This window comes from Falco naumanni, chromosome 4, assembly GCF_017639655.2.
Source record: "Falco naumanni isolate bFalNau1 chromosome 4, bFalNau1.pat, whole genome shotgun sequence".
NCBI classification, from domain to species: domain Eukaryota; kingdom Metazoa; phylum Chordata; class Aves; order Falconiformes; family Falconidae; genus Falco; species Falco naumanni.
Window position 1 is genome coordinate 108,778,542 of NC_054057.1, and position 14,175 is coordinate 108,792,716.

At 37.1% G+C, this 14,175-nt stretch overlaps 4 protein-coding genes across 8 annotated transcripts in view; all 4 read right to left on the reverse strand.

The window, feature by feature from the left end:
- Window positions 1–14,175, reverse strand: part of LOC121086882 (DNA-directed RNA polymerase II subunit RPB1-like) — a 527,323-nt gene that overhangs the window by 475,755 nt on the left and 37,393 nt on the right. The gene's annotated exons all lie outside the window — the stretch shown is intronic.
- Window positions 1–14,175, reverse strand: part of LOC121086932 (translation initiation factor IF-2-like) — a 533,674-nt gene that overhangs the window by 468,523 nt on the left and 50,976 nt on the right. The window lies entirely within an intron of this gene.
- LOC121086877 overlaps window positions 1–14,175 on the reverse strand; it is a 503,078-nt gene that overhangs the window by 459,783 nt on the left and 29,120 nt on the right. The window lies entirely within an intron of this gene.
- The window catches only part of HDAC11 (histone deacetylase 11), a 31,010-nt gene that overhangs the window by 10,533 nt on the left and 6,302 nt on the right, over window positions 1–14,175 (reverse strand). The window contains exons 3-6 of one of the 4 annotated variants that reach the window (XM_040591290.1): window positions 9,411–9,527; window positions 3,515–3,553; window positions 2,046–2,122; window positions 260–322 (exon numbers count right to left, since the gene is read on the reverse strand). In XM_040591290.1, coding sequence (XP_040447224.1) covers window positions 260–322; window positions 2,046–2,122; window positions 3,515–3,553; window positions 9,411–9,527 — 296 coding nt within the window. Of the gene's footprint in view, window positions 1–259; window positions 323–2,045; window positions 2,123–3,514; window positions 3,558–9,410; window positions 9,528–14,175 lie in introns of all 4 variants that reach the window. The other 3 variants (XM_040591289.1, XM_040591292.1, XM_040591291.1) reach the window with 3 other exon arrangements.

A 14,175-nucleotide genomic window follows, 5' to 3' on the forward strand; every position in this document is an offset into this window, starting at 1 on the left:
ATTGACTGGAGATTGTGTATGTAATATTTTTACATCCAGCCACATGATGGCGCTAGAACTCAGTTTAATTTCATTAAACTGGTTTAACAGCCTTTTGGACCATAAAGTAATTAAACTGAACTGTTCACAGTTTCCATCATCCAGGACTACCTTCGTATTCTGTCAGTTGACAGTTTATACGACTATTAGAAGAAAATGGTACTTGCCATACACTTCTATTCTGCAGACGTTTTGCTTGAAATATAGGTAAGCTACTCACCTGATGAGCATCCAGATCAATAATTGTGGCTTTAGACACCCCTTGTACTCTTTCAAATAGGAACTGGATATAGAAACAAATAAAAAGATGGAGAAAGTTACAAAGTTAAATGCCAGATTAAACTGCAGGCTTGAAGCTTGCACAGCATATTACTGTTCTGATTTGGATGTAGTGCATGTCTATTCATTTCATTCACCAAATAAATGGCTAAATGATTCTAATAGATTTAATTACAAAAGCTCTAGTTATTTGACATAAAAAGACAATTTTTGTGGTTATACAGTAAAAAACCCTATACATTTCCACCAGATGATATGCATGAAAAATACATTTCAGTCATCTGTGCAGGTCTATCTGCTTACCTGCAGAGAAAGTCGGTGAAGAGAGGGAATAAAGACACTTACCTTCTCTTTCTCCCACAAAGTATCAGACACAACATAGGATCAAGGACCTATCCTTCTACAGAATTCCACACTAATTTGTACAACAGGCTCCACAAATGAGGCATAAGCCCAATGGCACTGAGTCACACAACAGAGCCCAGGGTAAGGAGCCCTGTTGTAGCCATACTGGCTCTACGCAAGTGTGGCCGGCACATCTCAGCATCCCACACCAGTCAGACAGAAAAGGACAGGTCCAACTAGGGATTATAAAGCTGACTGTGGCATTGGTGCTGTCAGAGGCTGCAGCAGAACCAGTGACAGCATTGAGAAAGCAACAGCAACAACTGTGGCTTGGGACAGGGTGAAGCAAGAGCTGCACAGACCCCTAAACCAGCGAAGAGCTAACTTCATGAGACACAAACGACAGCACAAGTGCAGGAAGGGAGAAACAGTCCACTGTGATTGCATCCAACTGAATAAGCATAAAATCCACCATTTAGGAAAAGCTGCTGTAGGGATTGTACGCATTAAAGCCACTTTTAGTAACATAATTCATTTCTTATTCCACATCTGCGACGAAAAAAACATATTTTAATTCTTTGAATCTTAACTTGGACAAGCTACTATTTTTAATATAGATTTTATATGAACTGTCACCCACTATAATTTCTTAGTCTGCGTTTTAATGGTAGGGAAAATAGAACACTGTGGATTACTTTTCTGCAAATTACCAGGAACAGAAATTAGATGTTATGTCATCTAGTGTGCTGCAATCATTACAGCTTTTTAATGTTTGATTATTACTGATACTTCATAAATATTCTAGTATACAAATATACCACAGTACATTTGATAAAAATAAGCCCAAATTGCAGAAGGCTCTTGCTTCAGCCTCTCAACAGCTAAATACCAAATGTATTCACTCACATTGAGTGATTATTATGGATACACTCACATTTTTATTCATGAATTTGAACCACTGAGCACTGCACAGTGCAGCTTGATTCAGGGAGAGGATTTCTGTCTCTGCATTCATCTTGATTGTAACCATTGAAACTACTGTGGAATTTTCACGTTCAACTGTAAAGCTAGGATAATTATCACTGAGGATATTAAAAGTCAATCTGGTTTGATTTTGAGTGGGTTTTTTGCAAGGCGACATTACTAATGCAACTGTAGTGGCTCTCATTTGCATTCATAATTCTGACCCCTGCAACTCTTCCCTTCCACTTAACAATACTGCATATGCATTATGTTCTACAGCATCAAGTACCACACCACTGTCCTATTCCTACCAATCTATAGATGGCTTTATTTTCTCCTATTAAGATGCAGATTAGTATGTGGATTTTTTTCTGTTTGCACAAACAGTAGAAAATACTGGTTTTAAGAATACTTCTTACCTTTATAGCCAGTGTGATATCAGCATATGCACAAAATCCTCCACCTTTGTCACTTGAACAATGATGAAAACCACCCCCTAAACATAAAAACGTTGAAGACGTGAAAATCTAGATACTAAACATAGACAGTCTTTGCACAGAGACAGAGATCACTTGCGTGTCTGGCACTTTTTTTTCCCCCCTTAGCAAATACCACACCTAGAGCTGTTAAACCCTTACCTAGCAACACAAAACACCTCACTCTGTTTCTGTACGTATCTTCTTAAGTATAGCCTATCAGACCATCAGGCAAAGGATCTGCAGATGCCCAGCTTAAAGGGAACTGTCCCTTTCATCTAGCAACCACCCTAAGAACTGAGAGCTGTACATGTCACACATGCTACCCTGTAACAACGCTTTGGAAGTTCAGCTTCCCCCAGGCATGCTGGAGTTGTACAAAGTTCCTGTCTGTGCTGAACACCAGATCAAAAAAACCCCAAACCAAGTAGTCTGGTGTTGTCATTAGCTGCACATGCCATTGCCTTCTGCAAATACTCAGACCAGAAGAAACTTTAAGAATTCCTATTTAAAACACAGACATACGCCTAACAAAAAAAGTACTTAGACCTCCCCCTCCCAAAACATTTTTTTTATATAATAAATCAGAAATTTTTACTGAGAAACCCACTACAAATATCTAAGGAAGAAACTTAACAAGCTCAGTTTACATACCAGTAAATATGACAGGCTTTTAGGGTTTTTTTAAATGTCCTTTTAATTTTTAATATTGGATATTAATTTTGTAAAAGATGTGTGTAACAAAAAATGGAAAAATCCCAGAATTTGAGCTGTATGAAAACAACAAGTCAAGTCTTAAATGACACAAAATATTGCTTCAACAGTTTGCTGATTTTGCACTGCTGTGTGTTAATGAGCAGCACAGCAGATTCATTCACTATATTCTTCATAATTTGTTCAATCAAGTCTTTATCAGGAAAAAGTGCACAGCCAAAAATAGACACTAACAGGTTCAGCCCCACTCTCCAGCCTATGGACCAATCCTTTGATCTGGAGTAATAAATAAATTAGCTGACGAGAAGTTCTATGAAAATTATTTTATAATTTAATAATTACAATAATATAATTATTGAAATATTTACATTTAATCTAAACATTTTTTCTTCATTTTTTCCCCACTACTTTGATCCAAACACTTTTCCTTATATATGATATTGTATCACTATTGGGTAACTTTTTTTTCTTTCAAAAAAAATTTTATTTTATTATAAAATCTCAGTATGGGTGACTGTGCATGAGAAAACAAATCCAGTACATATTCCATGTTTTTTCCTTGAGAGCTGATTTTAGTTAAACACAACCCAGTCACTTTCTATTATTATAAACAGATTACACATCATGCTAAATGGAAATAACATGATTTTAAACACGCTATTTCAAGTATCATTTAAGGCACTACTATTTGTACTTACCCACATTGATCGCCCAGCCTCTATCAACAGCAAGTTTTCCTGCCTTCAGAAAATTACAGTGAGAACTTCATGAATTAACGAGGCAAGCATTTAACACTGTCTGCTTCCCCCCCCTCCAAAATGGAACACTTGGCATTTGAATATGCCCACTGAATTTTTGTGTGGTTTACCGCTGCAAGTCATTGAATCAGATTGCTGAATACAAACCATACAAAACTATCCTCACAGCCTAATTGGTTGAAAAAAATTTTGATATTTCATCTGCATTTAATTCTCTGGCAGTTGAACAGATCTACAACTGCACTTTACAGAGATGAACATCGACCTCTAGCAGACAAAGGAAAAAGAGCAAGTACAATTGTTGGTACAAGTAAAAAATTAGCAAGAATCTCCTAATATCCTTCCTGTTCATGTAAAAACAGGAGAAACATTTAAGTAGAAATCCTGAAAATACAGATTAACATAGTTTCAAGCTGGGAGAGGGGACAGAAAAACACTACAGTATGAAGTGTCCTGTGACTTACTTTGAAAAATATATTGATATGGAGAAATAGTGTGAAATGGGGACGCTTAACACCGACTGTGATTGTATATGTCTACTCAGGAATGTGGGTATGGTGACTAGTCACGGGTGCGGTGTCTGGTCACACAGGCACACAGCTCTGAGGAGACACCTACAGTTTTTGAGGAGACGCCTGCCCTTCTTTCTCTAACAAAGGGGCTATTTAAAAGAGAATGAGAGAAGATGAGAGACATTCAAATGCTATCTAGAGAGAGGGAGTGCTAAGTCTCCTTGCTGGAGAAGATGGGATGGTCACAAGAACATGACTCACCTACAAACCTGCAAGACCACCACATTCCAGGAAACGGACTGATAAGCTAATTAACATACGAAGCGGGGTTTAGGTAACAAATATGTATAGGCGCTAATTGAATATTCATTTGTTTCATTGTATAAATGTGGGATGGTTCGTCACTTCGGGCATGCACGCTTGTGGAGGAGCGATCCCCCGTGCATCTGCGCGCAATAAACATACCTACTTTATAACTTTCGAGTTATAGAGTCAAATTCCGCACGTCAATATAACATGCTTAGTATAGAATATTACCGATCCTTTTCCCCCCCCCCGATACAGAAAAATTGTGCCTGTATCTTTTCTTTGACCTCAGGTGACATTCAGGGAAGGGAAGGTATTGACAGAGAAGAGATACACAGGGCTTAAATGATTAAATTTTAATTGAAGTACCTAACCTATTTTGGCCAGGAAGAGTCAACCAAGTGCTTCACTGCAGTATTCCCTACGTGTCATGTTAAAAAAAAAAAAAAAAAAAAAGATATTACTAGAGATGCAACTAAAAAAAAAAGGAAAAACAGATTATTCTTTTCCATAATCATGGAAATAACGTATTACACATCATACAAGAAAATAAAACATATTATCTGTGATTTAGTATACTTCCTAGAAATTCCTCACCAATAATCAAATCTTCCCACATGTCCTGGTTGCAGCTGGGATGGAGTTAATTATCTTCTTAGGAGCTATGCCAGCAAAAAGGCTGGAGGGGCACTAGGAACTGGGAGGGGACACGGCCAGGCCAGCTGACCCCAACCAGCCCAAGCAGCATTCCATACCATTCCGTACCATGGGACAGCAGCCTGGCATCGGTACCTGGGGGTGGCCGGGGCAGGGGTCGCTGCTCAGGGACCGGCTGGGCATCGGTTTTCCTTCCTCCTCTCCCTCTCGATTTTATTCTTTCCCTCCGCCTTTTCATTCTAATTGTTATTGTCGTCGTTGTTATTATTGTTTAGTAATTGAAATAGAGTAAAAATGAAAGAACAGTTCTTAGCTCAACCCTTAAGTTTTACATTCCAGTTCTCCTCCCCATCCCTCTGGGTGAGGGGGAAGTGAGCAAGCGGCTGTGTGGTATTTAATTACCAGCCAGGATTAAGCCACAACACCATATCACTAAAGAATCATTAAAAAGCACAGAAACTCAACAGGAATTTTCATGATAAATGGGACCATCAGGAATAGCAGAAGATTGTACTTCTGACTTGTACTGCACAAGTGTTATTATCTAATGAATCAAAACTGCTTGTAAAGTACGTATCCATTATCCCATAATGAAAAATAAAAAAGGAAAAAATAACAGTGTGTGGCATCAAGATCAATCCAAAAGTGATCAGTGATGTCATCCATATTTTAGGAGGCATGATACACAGACATAACAGACCACTATTGTCTCTCTCTGTTACATGACCACATTTATAATACTAGTGAACAAACATTTATGAATTAAACATAACACAAGCACAATGAAAAACATCACAAAACTATATGAGAGCATTGACTAGTTAGAACCAAGTTGAAATAGAGTTTTTTAAATTTCATACACAGGTACTGTAAAGACCAACCCTCTAGAAATACGAGTTACAATACTAGGAAACTCTAGACCCTTCCCAATTACTTTTCTACCATTTCCTTCATTCCTCATAACTATTGCAGAGACAGACAGGGTAGCTATAATAAGACTATGCACATTCCTATTCGGACAGGACCTTGCAGACCAAAACCCTGTATCTCAATAACCACTACTGACTGCAGTCAGAAATACAGCATAGAAGAGAGGACTGACCAGAGTCTGAAGTGATGCTGAAGGACTAAATGGAGACAGAACGGAGCTGCTTCTTTGGCTGTGAGTGACAACCAAGAATTTTTAAGCACCCTGAACTACATGAACCACATGAAACCAGAATTCTTTCTCTCTGCTGCTATCCAGTCTGTAACATCAGGCTTGGTTTGGTGTGGTTTTGTTTGTTTTTAAAAAAACAAGTCAAACCAGCCCCGAACTTCCCAGCAGTCCACTGAAAACAAGAGGACTACGGAGACAGCACCAAACTGGTTTTGCTGGTGTCTCCAGCTCCTGCTGATAAACTGCCAAGAGAAAGTATTCCAGGTGGTTTATTCAAGTTTGCATTAGGGAGACTCACTGTGTTCTGCTTTATTATCTCTGGTTTTGCCAGTTAACACCTACTAAAGTGGTTAGTGCTTTTTGTTATCTAGTCTATTACCATAACCCAGTAAATCTAAAGATTTATCCAGAACCTAGCATGCTCTTTCCAAACTCATATACTTAAACTGTCCTTAAAGGTTGTTTTAACATTTTCAGTAGTTTATCTGGTTTTCTCATGCTTATGCAGGCTTTTAGGCTTCAACAAAACAGACATTGTTACACCGTACAAATACTTCCATGTATTTCCTTACCTCACTATTCTCTGACTTTAAATAACATGTACATCCATGAAGACAAAGCAACACAAGAGAATTAAAGCAGAACTAGCAAATAGGATTTAAGAGGCAAGAACAACAATAGATGGAGAAGGAGTCCAAGTTGGGCAAGATATATACAATTTTTATTTTATAAAAAGACACTAGCCACTCACAAGCCTGAATTAAAACCAGACTCAGCAACCTGTAAGGATACTTGAACATGGTAAATGTCACAGGATTTACTATTGTTCTAATGATCTAGGAAGAAACCACTGGCCATTTTCATTTAACAGCTCAGAGCAATAAGCAGCATACTCATTTCATTACAATTTCAGCATCAAGAAAGTGACTTTTTCATCTTTCCCTCTACTGTCCCCGTGTTCAAAAGCTTGCTAAGAAATCTTCCTTTGCTACTATTAAAATTCTCACCTACGCTTCCCATCATAAACAGGATTTTTCTGAACACATGCATATTTTGCAGCTACCCTGAGTACTTCACACTGTCACAAAGAACTACTTCATGTAAACATAACATTCCCCATTACAAACAATAAAATGCACCAGTCTGCAACACAGCTCTACCATGAGGACGTACTCTTTAAGACTCCAGATTTTTAAATACCTGTGACCAGAATTTTGGATATTACACAGGGAGTTACAATGACATGCTTAAAACAATTAAATGGCACTGTTAAAAGATGTTTCTGAATCTTAACAGTAGATAACCAGTCACAAGTTGTCCAGTCCATTCTATTCCCTTCTCTACTACCTTTCGGTAACAAAACCCCCACAACTGGCAGAGTTACTTTTACATATGCACTTGTAAACACATCAGCTGGATGGGACACAGATTTAACAACAGAGTACTACAATACTGAAAGAAACTGCCTTTTTTTTCCCTATAAAGAATCAGACACTGAGTAGCTCTATCATTAAAAAAGTAAATACAACAGAAAAGCAGTCTACTTCATCTTGCCTTAAAAAAAATAGAATAAACTACTAACAACTGGCTCGCTATTTTCATTTCACATAGTAAAACCCAAGAGGGCTGAAACTTAACAGTGCCCAAATCCAGTTATACACACAAATGATAGTAACAACAGTTAATCTCATGGCAGCCCCACAAAATTAAGGAAAACATGGAGAACTGCTTCACTAAACGTTTGGGCTCACTCACATCATTCTAATAGGTCAGACTCAGATTCAACCTTTTCCTTGTTTCTGAAAACCATGCTGTGCTGCATTTTATGCACTAGTCACAGAAGAACTCTGCGTTATTATCTTTAATGAATTCTTGATACATCCACGAAGGTAAGCATTTAAAAATATGAAACCTTGATTCCAGTGCAGATGACTAAGTACCTACATTTCTGTTGACAGAAATGGGAAGCTACCTATTAGCCTATTTCTGAAAATAATGCCATTACTTTACTATTCATTTATGCCTTCCCAGTCTCGCTCACCTTTAATATCTAGTGGATGCAAGAAATTGTATTCTCACATCTGGCACAGACCTGCTCTGAAAGGTTTGCCAACTCACAGAATACTGTTCTTCAATAACTGGCTTCAAACAGATACCAAAAAAGCAACATGGGCTTCCATCCTTTTCACATGCACCCACTGTAACAGCTCCCTTCAGGAAGAAGAGCTAAAATGCAGCAAAGATCTATTTGCACCATAATATTAATGATTTCAGATAGGTTTCTTTGTCTTCCATTTACATAACATTTACAGCTCAGTGCCTGCGAAGAGAGATCATAACTGCTACCACCTTCCTGCAGCATCACGCTGTATTGTTTCTGAACTCTAGCTCTAGTACCACAATGAATGATAAAAAGGGCAGAAAAGGTTCCATTAATTACCAGCTTACAATTATGAAGGCATCTTCTCCTTCTTGGCTCCATCTATTACCCATTTTCTTTCCTCCTACTTCCTCAGTATCTCTAATGGCAACCCTCATGCAAAATTAAATGTCTGGCAACTCTTGCACAGCTCTTCTGACCACAGCACTAATATAACTAAATTAGAAAACAATTCTGATAAGGTGAAATGGGCTACATCTCATTTGAGTTCAGCTGAGCTGCTTATGTAGTGTTTACAATAGAAAAAAAATAGATGAACTTAACTTTAATCATTAAAATGAGCAAGGTGGCATGATTTTTAAATATAAACACTCACCTAGCCTCAAGAGCACCAAACCATGCGTCTCTTCCCAGACAGTATTGAGCGGTTTGGTAAATATGGGCTTTACAAATTGGTTCTGTATTACCAGTTTTGAAGCTTCCCATTCCTAGAATTTGCCTGTATTTGAATGCTGTGCAAAACTAATTCAGTTTCTGCATTTGCCAAAGTCCTGCCATACCTATCACTGCTTGCCCAAGCCGCCCCTCATTGTCTCTTATGCTTCTGCAAATTACAGACCATTAAACCGAGTATGTCCTTCACCTTGGCAGTGGCTAACAAGCAGCAAACTTTGCTCATGTTTAGGACTGCACGCTAGCTCACTTCCCTTGACAGGCCTCCAGGGCTGAAGCCTTTGAGCTATACAAAATATTACAACTCACAGGTTTATAGTTTTGATCAACAAGTTTAAATATGAGCGAAGTGAATCAAGAGCACCTTACCATTATTGTTCCTCCTGTCTGGGTTCGTAGAGGCTTCAAAACTTTTCTTTGAACAACGAAATTGGGAAGAAAGGCAACTGGTGGAATTTCTGTGATTGTAGCCACAACAAATGACCACTACAAGGAAGGGAAAAAGGTTCCAATTAATGTAGCCTAATTTAATGACAATGTTTAGATCTTTCATCGGTTGCTATTTCCTGAAAAGGAGCTCACTGGTCCTTAGCAAGATTTTTAATATTTTTAGATAGAGGTGACCACAACAGTCCTTATTAGTAACTTCCAAATAGGTTTGCCCTCGAGTTGTTAACTACGAGAATCATCCCTTTCAATCACCACCACTAAGTTTTTCAGATTTTAGCATCAAGTGGTAAGAAATCAGCAATTTTTCAGCAAGCTAGTACTTCAGAAAATCTAATACCCCTAGGATTGGGAGGAAGAACTGTAAAGCGTCCTTCAGCAGTACTAACAGCAAGCTACGCTTGATACATTGTTCAAACCTAAAATATCTTTTCCTGTGTCAAGTCAAAAGGATACACCAAGGAGAAAGGAAAAACAGACAACTCAACTAAGAAGTTCAAATACTTTAGTGAACACACAGTGCCAATTTTAGCATTGAGAACTGATTAAAATTTATTTAGCATATTAAAAACTTCTGGAAAATGTTTCAAGGAAACGTTTCGTTAAGAAGTCGTATCATCAAGAACACAATTTGAAGGTTAAAACACAAAATATTTGCAATATGTAAATGCTTTTTTTGCAAACACATAGAGATTATTCAAAGAACTTCTACAAACATTGCTACCAGCGATAACACTTCTAAATATATATCAAAACATAACTCACAAACAAGAATATACCTCTTCAACCGATACTGAAACATTCAGGTACAGAGAATTTGACACCCTGTACAAGGATTCTGAATAGATCCTATTTTCTTCAACACTAGGAAATTTAACTAGATTCAGTACATTCATTGCCTGATTACCACTAGCTGTCTGTTTACAAATGACAGGATGTACAAGTGGTCAATTTTAACCAACAACAACCACATGCCAATTTCAGAGTCCTCTGATATTCGAAAAATACCTTAAGATACTTTGGCTTCCCTGTTATCAAAGTTTCAAGTACAAAATACTGTTGGGTGGGGTGGAGGGGCGGCATCATTCATAATGTTCTTAATTACTAACCATATTTTGTCAACAGTTCATTTTAAGCTCTTACTACTTTTATATTTGTAAAGACATTATTCTGTTACCATACTATCAGCTCTACATCATTAACAAAGCACTTTAAATATTTTGTAATACAGTCAACCTTGATAAAGGTCCTTTTATAGTATCTTTTCACTTTTAAACAAGCACAATGAAAAAAAAACCCTAGATTCAATCCTGTTGTTCTAAAATGGAATTGGAAAGGTCACATTTGGATAAAATAAATTTTGACCTCAAATGCAAACAATAATCAAACAAAAACAAAACTTCAGAAAGTTTTAACAGTTTTAAAAAAAATTTAATCTCAACAGGAAGAAGGGGAAACAACAAAGACCCAAATTAACACATAAGCTGCTGCAGGTTTTTAAGTGAAAGCAAGAAAACCACACATGGTAGAAGAGTAAGCAAAGCCATCTCTTTACAGCTGAGAACATTTACAGAACAGTACCAAGCCCAAAGACATTCACTGCTACAGACTTGGTCCTTTACTGTGTTTATGTAATTCCTTGAAAGAGAACAAACCCTTCTTTTTTTTTATTTACAATCATTTTTTGTATTCTAATTGCATATACCAGAAAAATATCAGTTACTATTTCTTTTGGTAGATACTTGCTCTCAGCCATCATCAAATTACTGAATCTCTTAAGACAGTTTTGTAGACATATAATTATTTAACTTAACAGAAATTAAAACTTGGTCTGGATTCAGGGAAGAAAAATAATCACAGATAAACACTATTCGATAACATGCCTTCACTTACTCTTTTTAGTTATCAACTCCATTTAACTTCTTCATTTCATTTGCTAATATCATAAGACTTTTTAAATTATTCACCTTCCTGTGTTCTGGATAAATAATTCAATGTATGAATTTAAGTTTCAGTTTTCAAAAAAATTCACTCCCTTATTTCTTAGAAGGAATGAAGAAGTCAGGTTAACCCTTTACCAGGTACATTTTGCTTTAACACATGCCTTGTACTGTATTAACTACTAGGCAGTATCATTAATTGTGTCGAAGTGTAACACTAAACCAAGATGTTACCCCAAAACCACAACGAAACAAAACCAAAAAAACCCAAACAACTTCAAGTATTCTTAATTTTCCTTGCTTAAACCCAAACTCTGTAACAACATACACATTTAATGAGGCTATTCTAGCAGGACTTTACTTATAAAGTATTACTACTATTAACTTTAATTCCTTAACTATGAGAACTCTTTTTAGTGAGGTTAAATGACCTGACAAATTATTTCAAATTGTTAGTGTTCAAGGACTAAAAGTTAAACTGAAAAACTATTATTAGGAAGATAAAGCTAAAGTAGTTGGCTTTTGTGCTGATACATTCTGAGTTAATACAAGCAGCACATTAATGATCAAAACCAACCTCTGGTGTGTTGCCTTTTGTTATGCATTCATTTCATTTCAATATTATAAAATAGCCAACCTCTCAATTTTTTTAAAAAAGAAAATAATGAAATTTTGTTCTTTAGTATCTAGATTTACACTGTGTTTAAATCTTTGATATGCTCCTGCAGCTAGTTCCAGCTTCAAGGGAAAATTCACAGACCTAGAAGTCTAACACCAAGCAATTAACATGATTATATATTTAGAAGCTTGCCTGAGTCTATCTTCATATAAAGAAAGTATGGTTTTAGCTTGAATTAACGTAAGATAAAATCATAAAGGAGAGTAGGAAGCTTGTAATTTTCACAAAAATTTCCAGGGCAAGTTATGAACGCACTAAGATTAGTAGAAACTGATGACAACCAGGTGACACACCCAAGAAAATGAAGCAGACAAAAAATTTTGGTGCATCAGTCTCCCAACCAAAGAGTTGATAACACTAAAAAGAAACAAACAACTGTTAACCAAATGCGACCTTATTCTTAAGAGAGAGGTTTGCTAGTTGCTTTAGCTGCAAAGAATGCCCTACAGCATTTGCACAGCTGTTTAAATACTGAAACACGTCAGACTTGTACCCTGTGACTATTCTTGTTCAGTGTTTTCTCCAAATATACTCAAATATTATTATCTTGACAAAATATTTTTGTATATTCTTAAAGACCTTTACTGACACATTAACAGTTACATGAAAATTTAGGTAAAAAGGATCAAATACATGTATCTGCCCTCATGACCTTTTAAATTAATGTTTTACAGCAAAGCACCGCTTGCCTAATAAACCTGTCATTAATGACGTTTGAAAAAAATTGAGCAAGGAAAAAACAATGTAGGGAGGAAACAGAGACAACAAACAACAGCACAAGAACTGCATGAACTGAGGAACTGGACAGAAAAAGTTTAAGCGCTTCTGAAGATGCCCATCTTACCCAAACCAAAACCATGTTTCCAGCTGCCAAGCCACCTGTGGTTACTATTGCAATGCACACAGCCCAAGATGCATTCTGTGCTGGCTGCACACCTGAAAGTCACAAGTATCACAGGCTGAACCAACTAATTTACTAGCCTGCTTCTACTTCCTTCATTCCTGAGAGCCCTAACACCTTCCCAGGCAGGCTGCCAGTACCACATTGTGACAAACAGGCAGGGACCTCTGGTCTCTTGGCAGATGTGCTCACATGACCGGGCAAGTGTCAAAGCACACAAGCACCAGAAAATATTCCCTATAATCACATCACTCCACTGTTCACTAGGCACAAAAAATTACACTTATATTAAAATGATTAACTTTTTATTTGTAAACCCACATAATTTTCAAATCTATAAAACATTAAAATGTAAAAACTTAATTGATTGATCACATGGTCTGAAACTAGCTTTAACCTCACTGCCTATCTCCTTAAAAGTTTCAGAACTTTGATACACTGGAAATTCATTATTTTACATAACACTAGAAAAAGGCAGGAAAGTGGGAAAGTACTGCGAGCATATTATCCAAAGTCCAGTCATTTCCTTAGAGATCCAGATTCTTCAAAAGGAATAACTGAGGGGGAATCACCTCAATTCAAAAGGTCAAATTTTGTTGTAAGGACTAGTCATATTACCTATAGCAGGGAAACAGGAGATCTTCCTTCCAACACAGGACTGATTTCCAGTACAGTTTGATCTACTTTGTGCACACCCTTCTGTTTCTCTTCAGCCAGCCCCCAGCCAGCTGCTGCTGCTGCTAAGATACTACACACCACCTCTTCTTACAAGCGTATGGAATTTCCTACCAAATTCATGCTCAAATTTTAAATGGAGAATACTCAAGTAATTAATTATTTTAAGAGACCTAGGCATTCCCAGAAACACAAGCACCTTTGTTGTCTTCAGAGCTGATCTAACACAGAACCATGCCATTTATTGGTAAATTTGTATTTTTCTGGATGTAAAAGAAAACCAAAACAAATAACAAAGACGACTTGGGATGAGGCAACATGGATGGTACCCACGGCCTTTTCATGTCAAGCCACATTATTTTTCATTTGCAACTAAGGATTTTTATCTTCGCTTCTTGGCAGGAATTTACTGGCGTGACTAGTACAACATCCTCCGGTTTTTGCAGTTGCAGGAAATACTCTCTCAAGAAAAGGGGAAGGGGAGATACACAA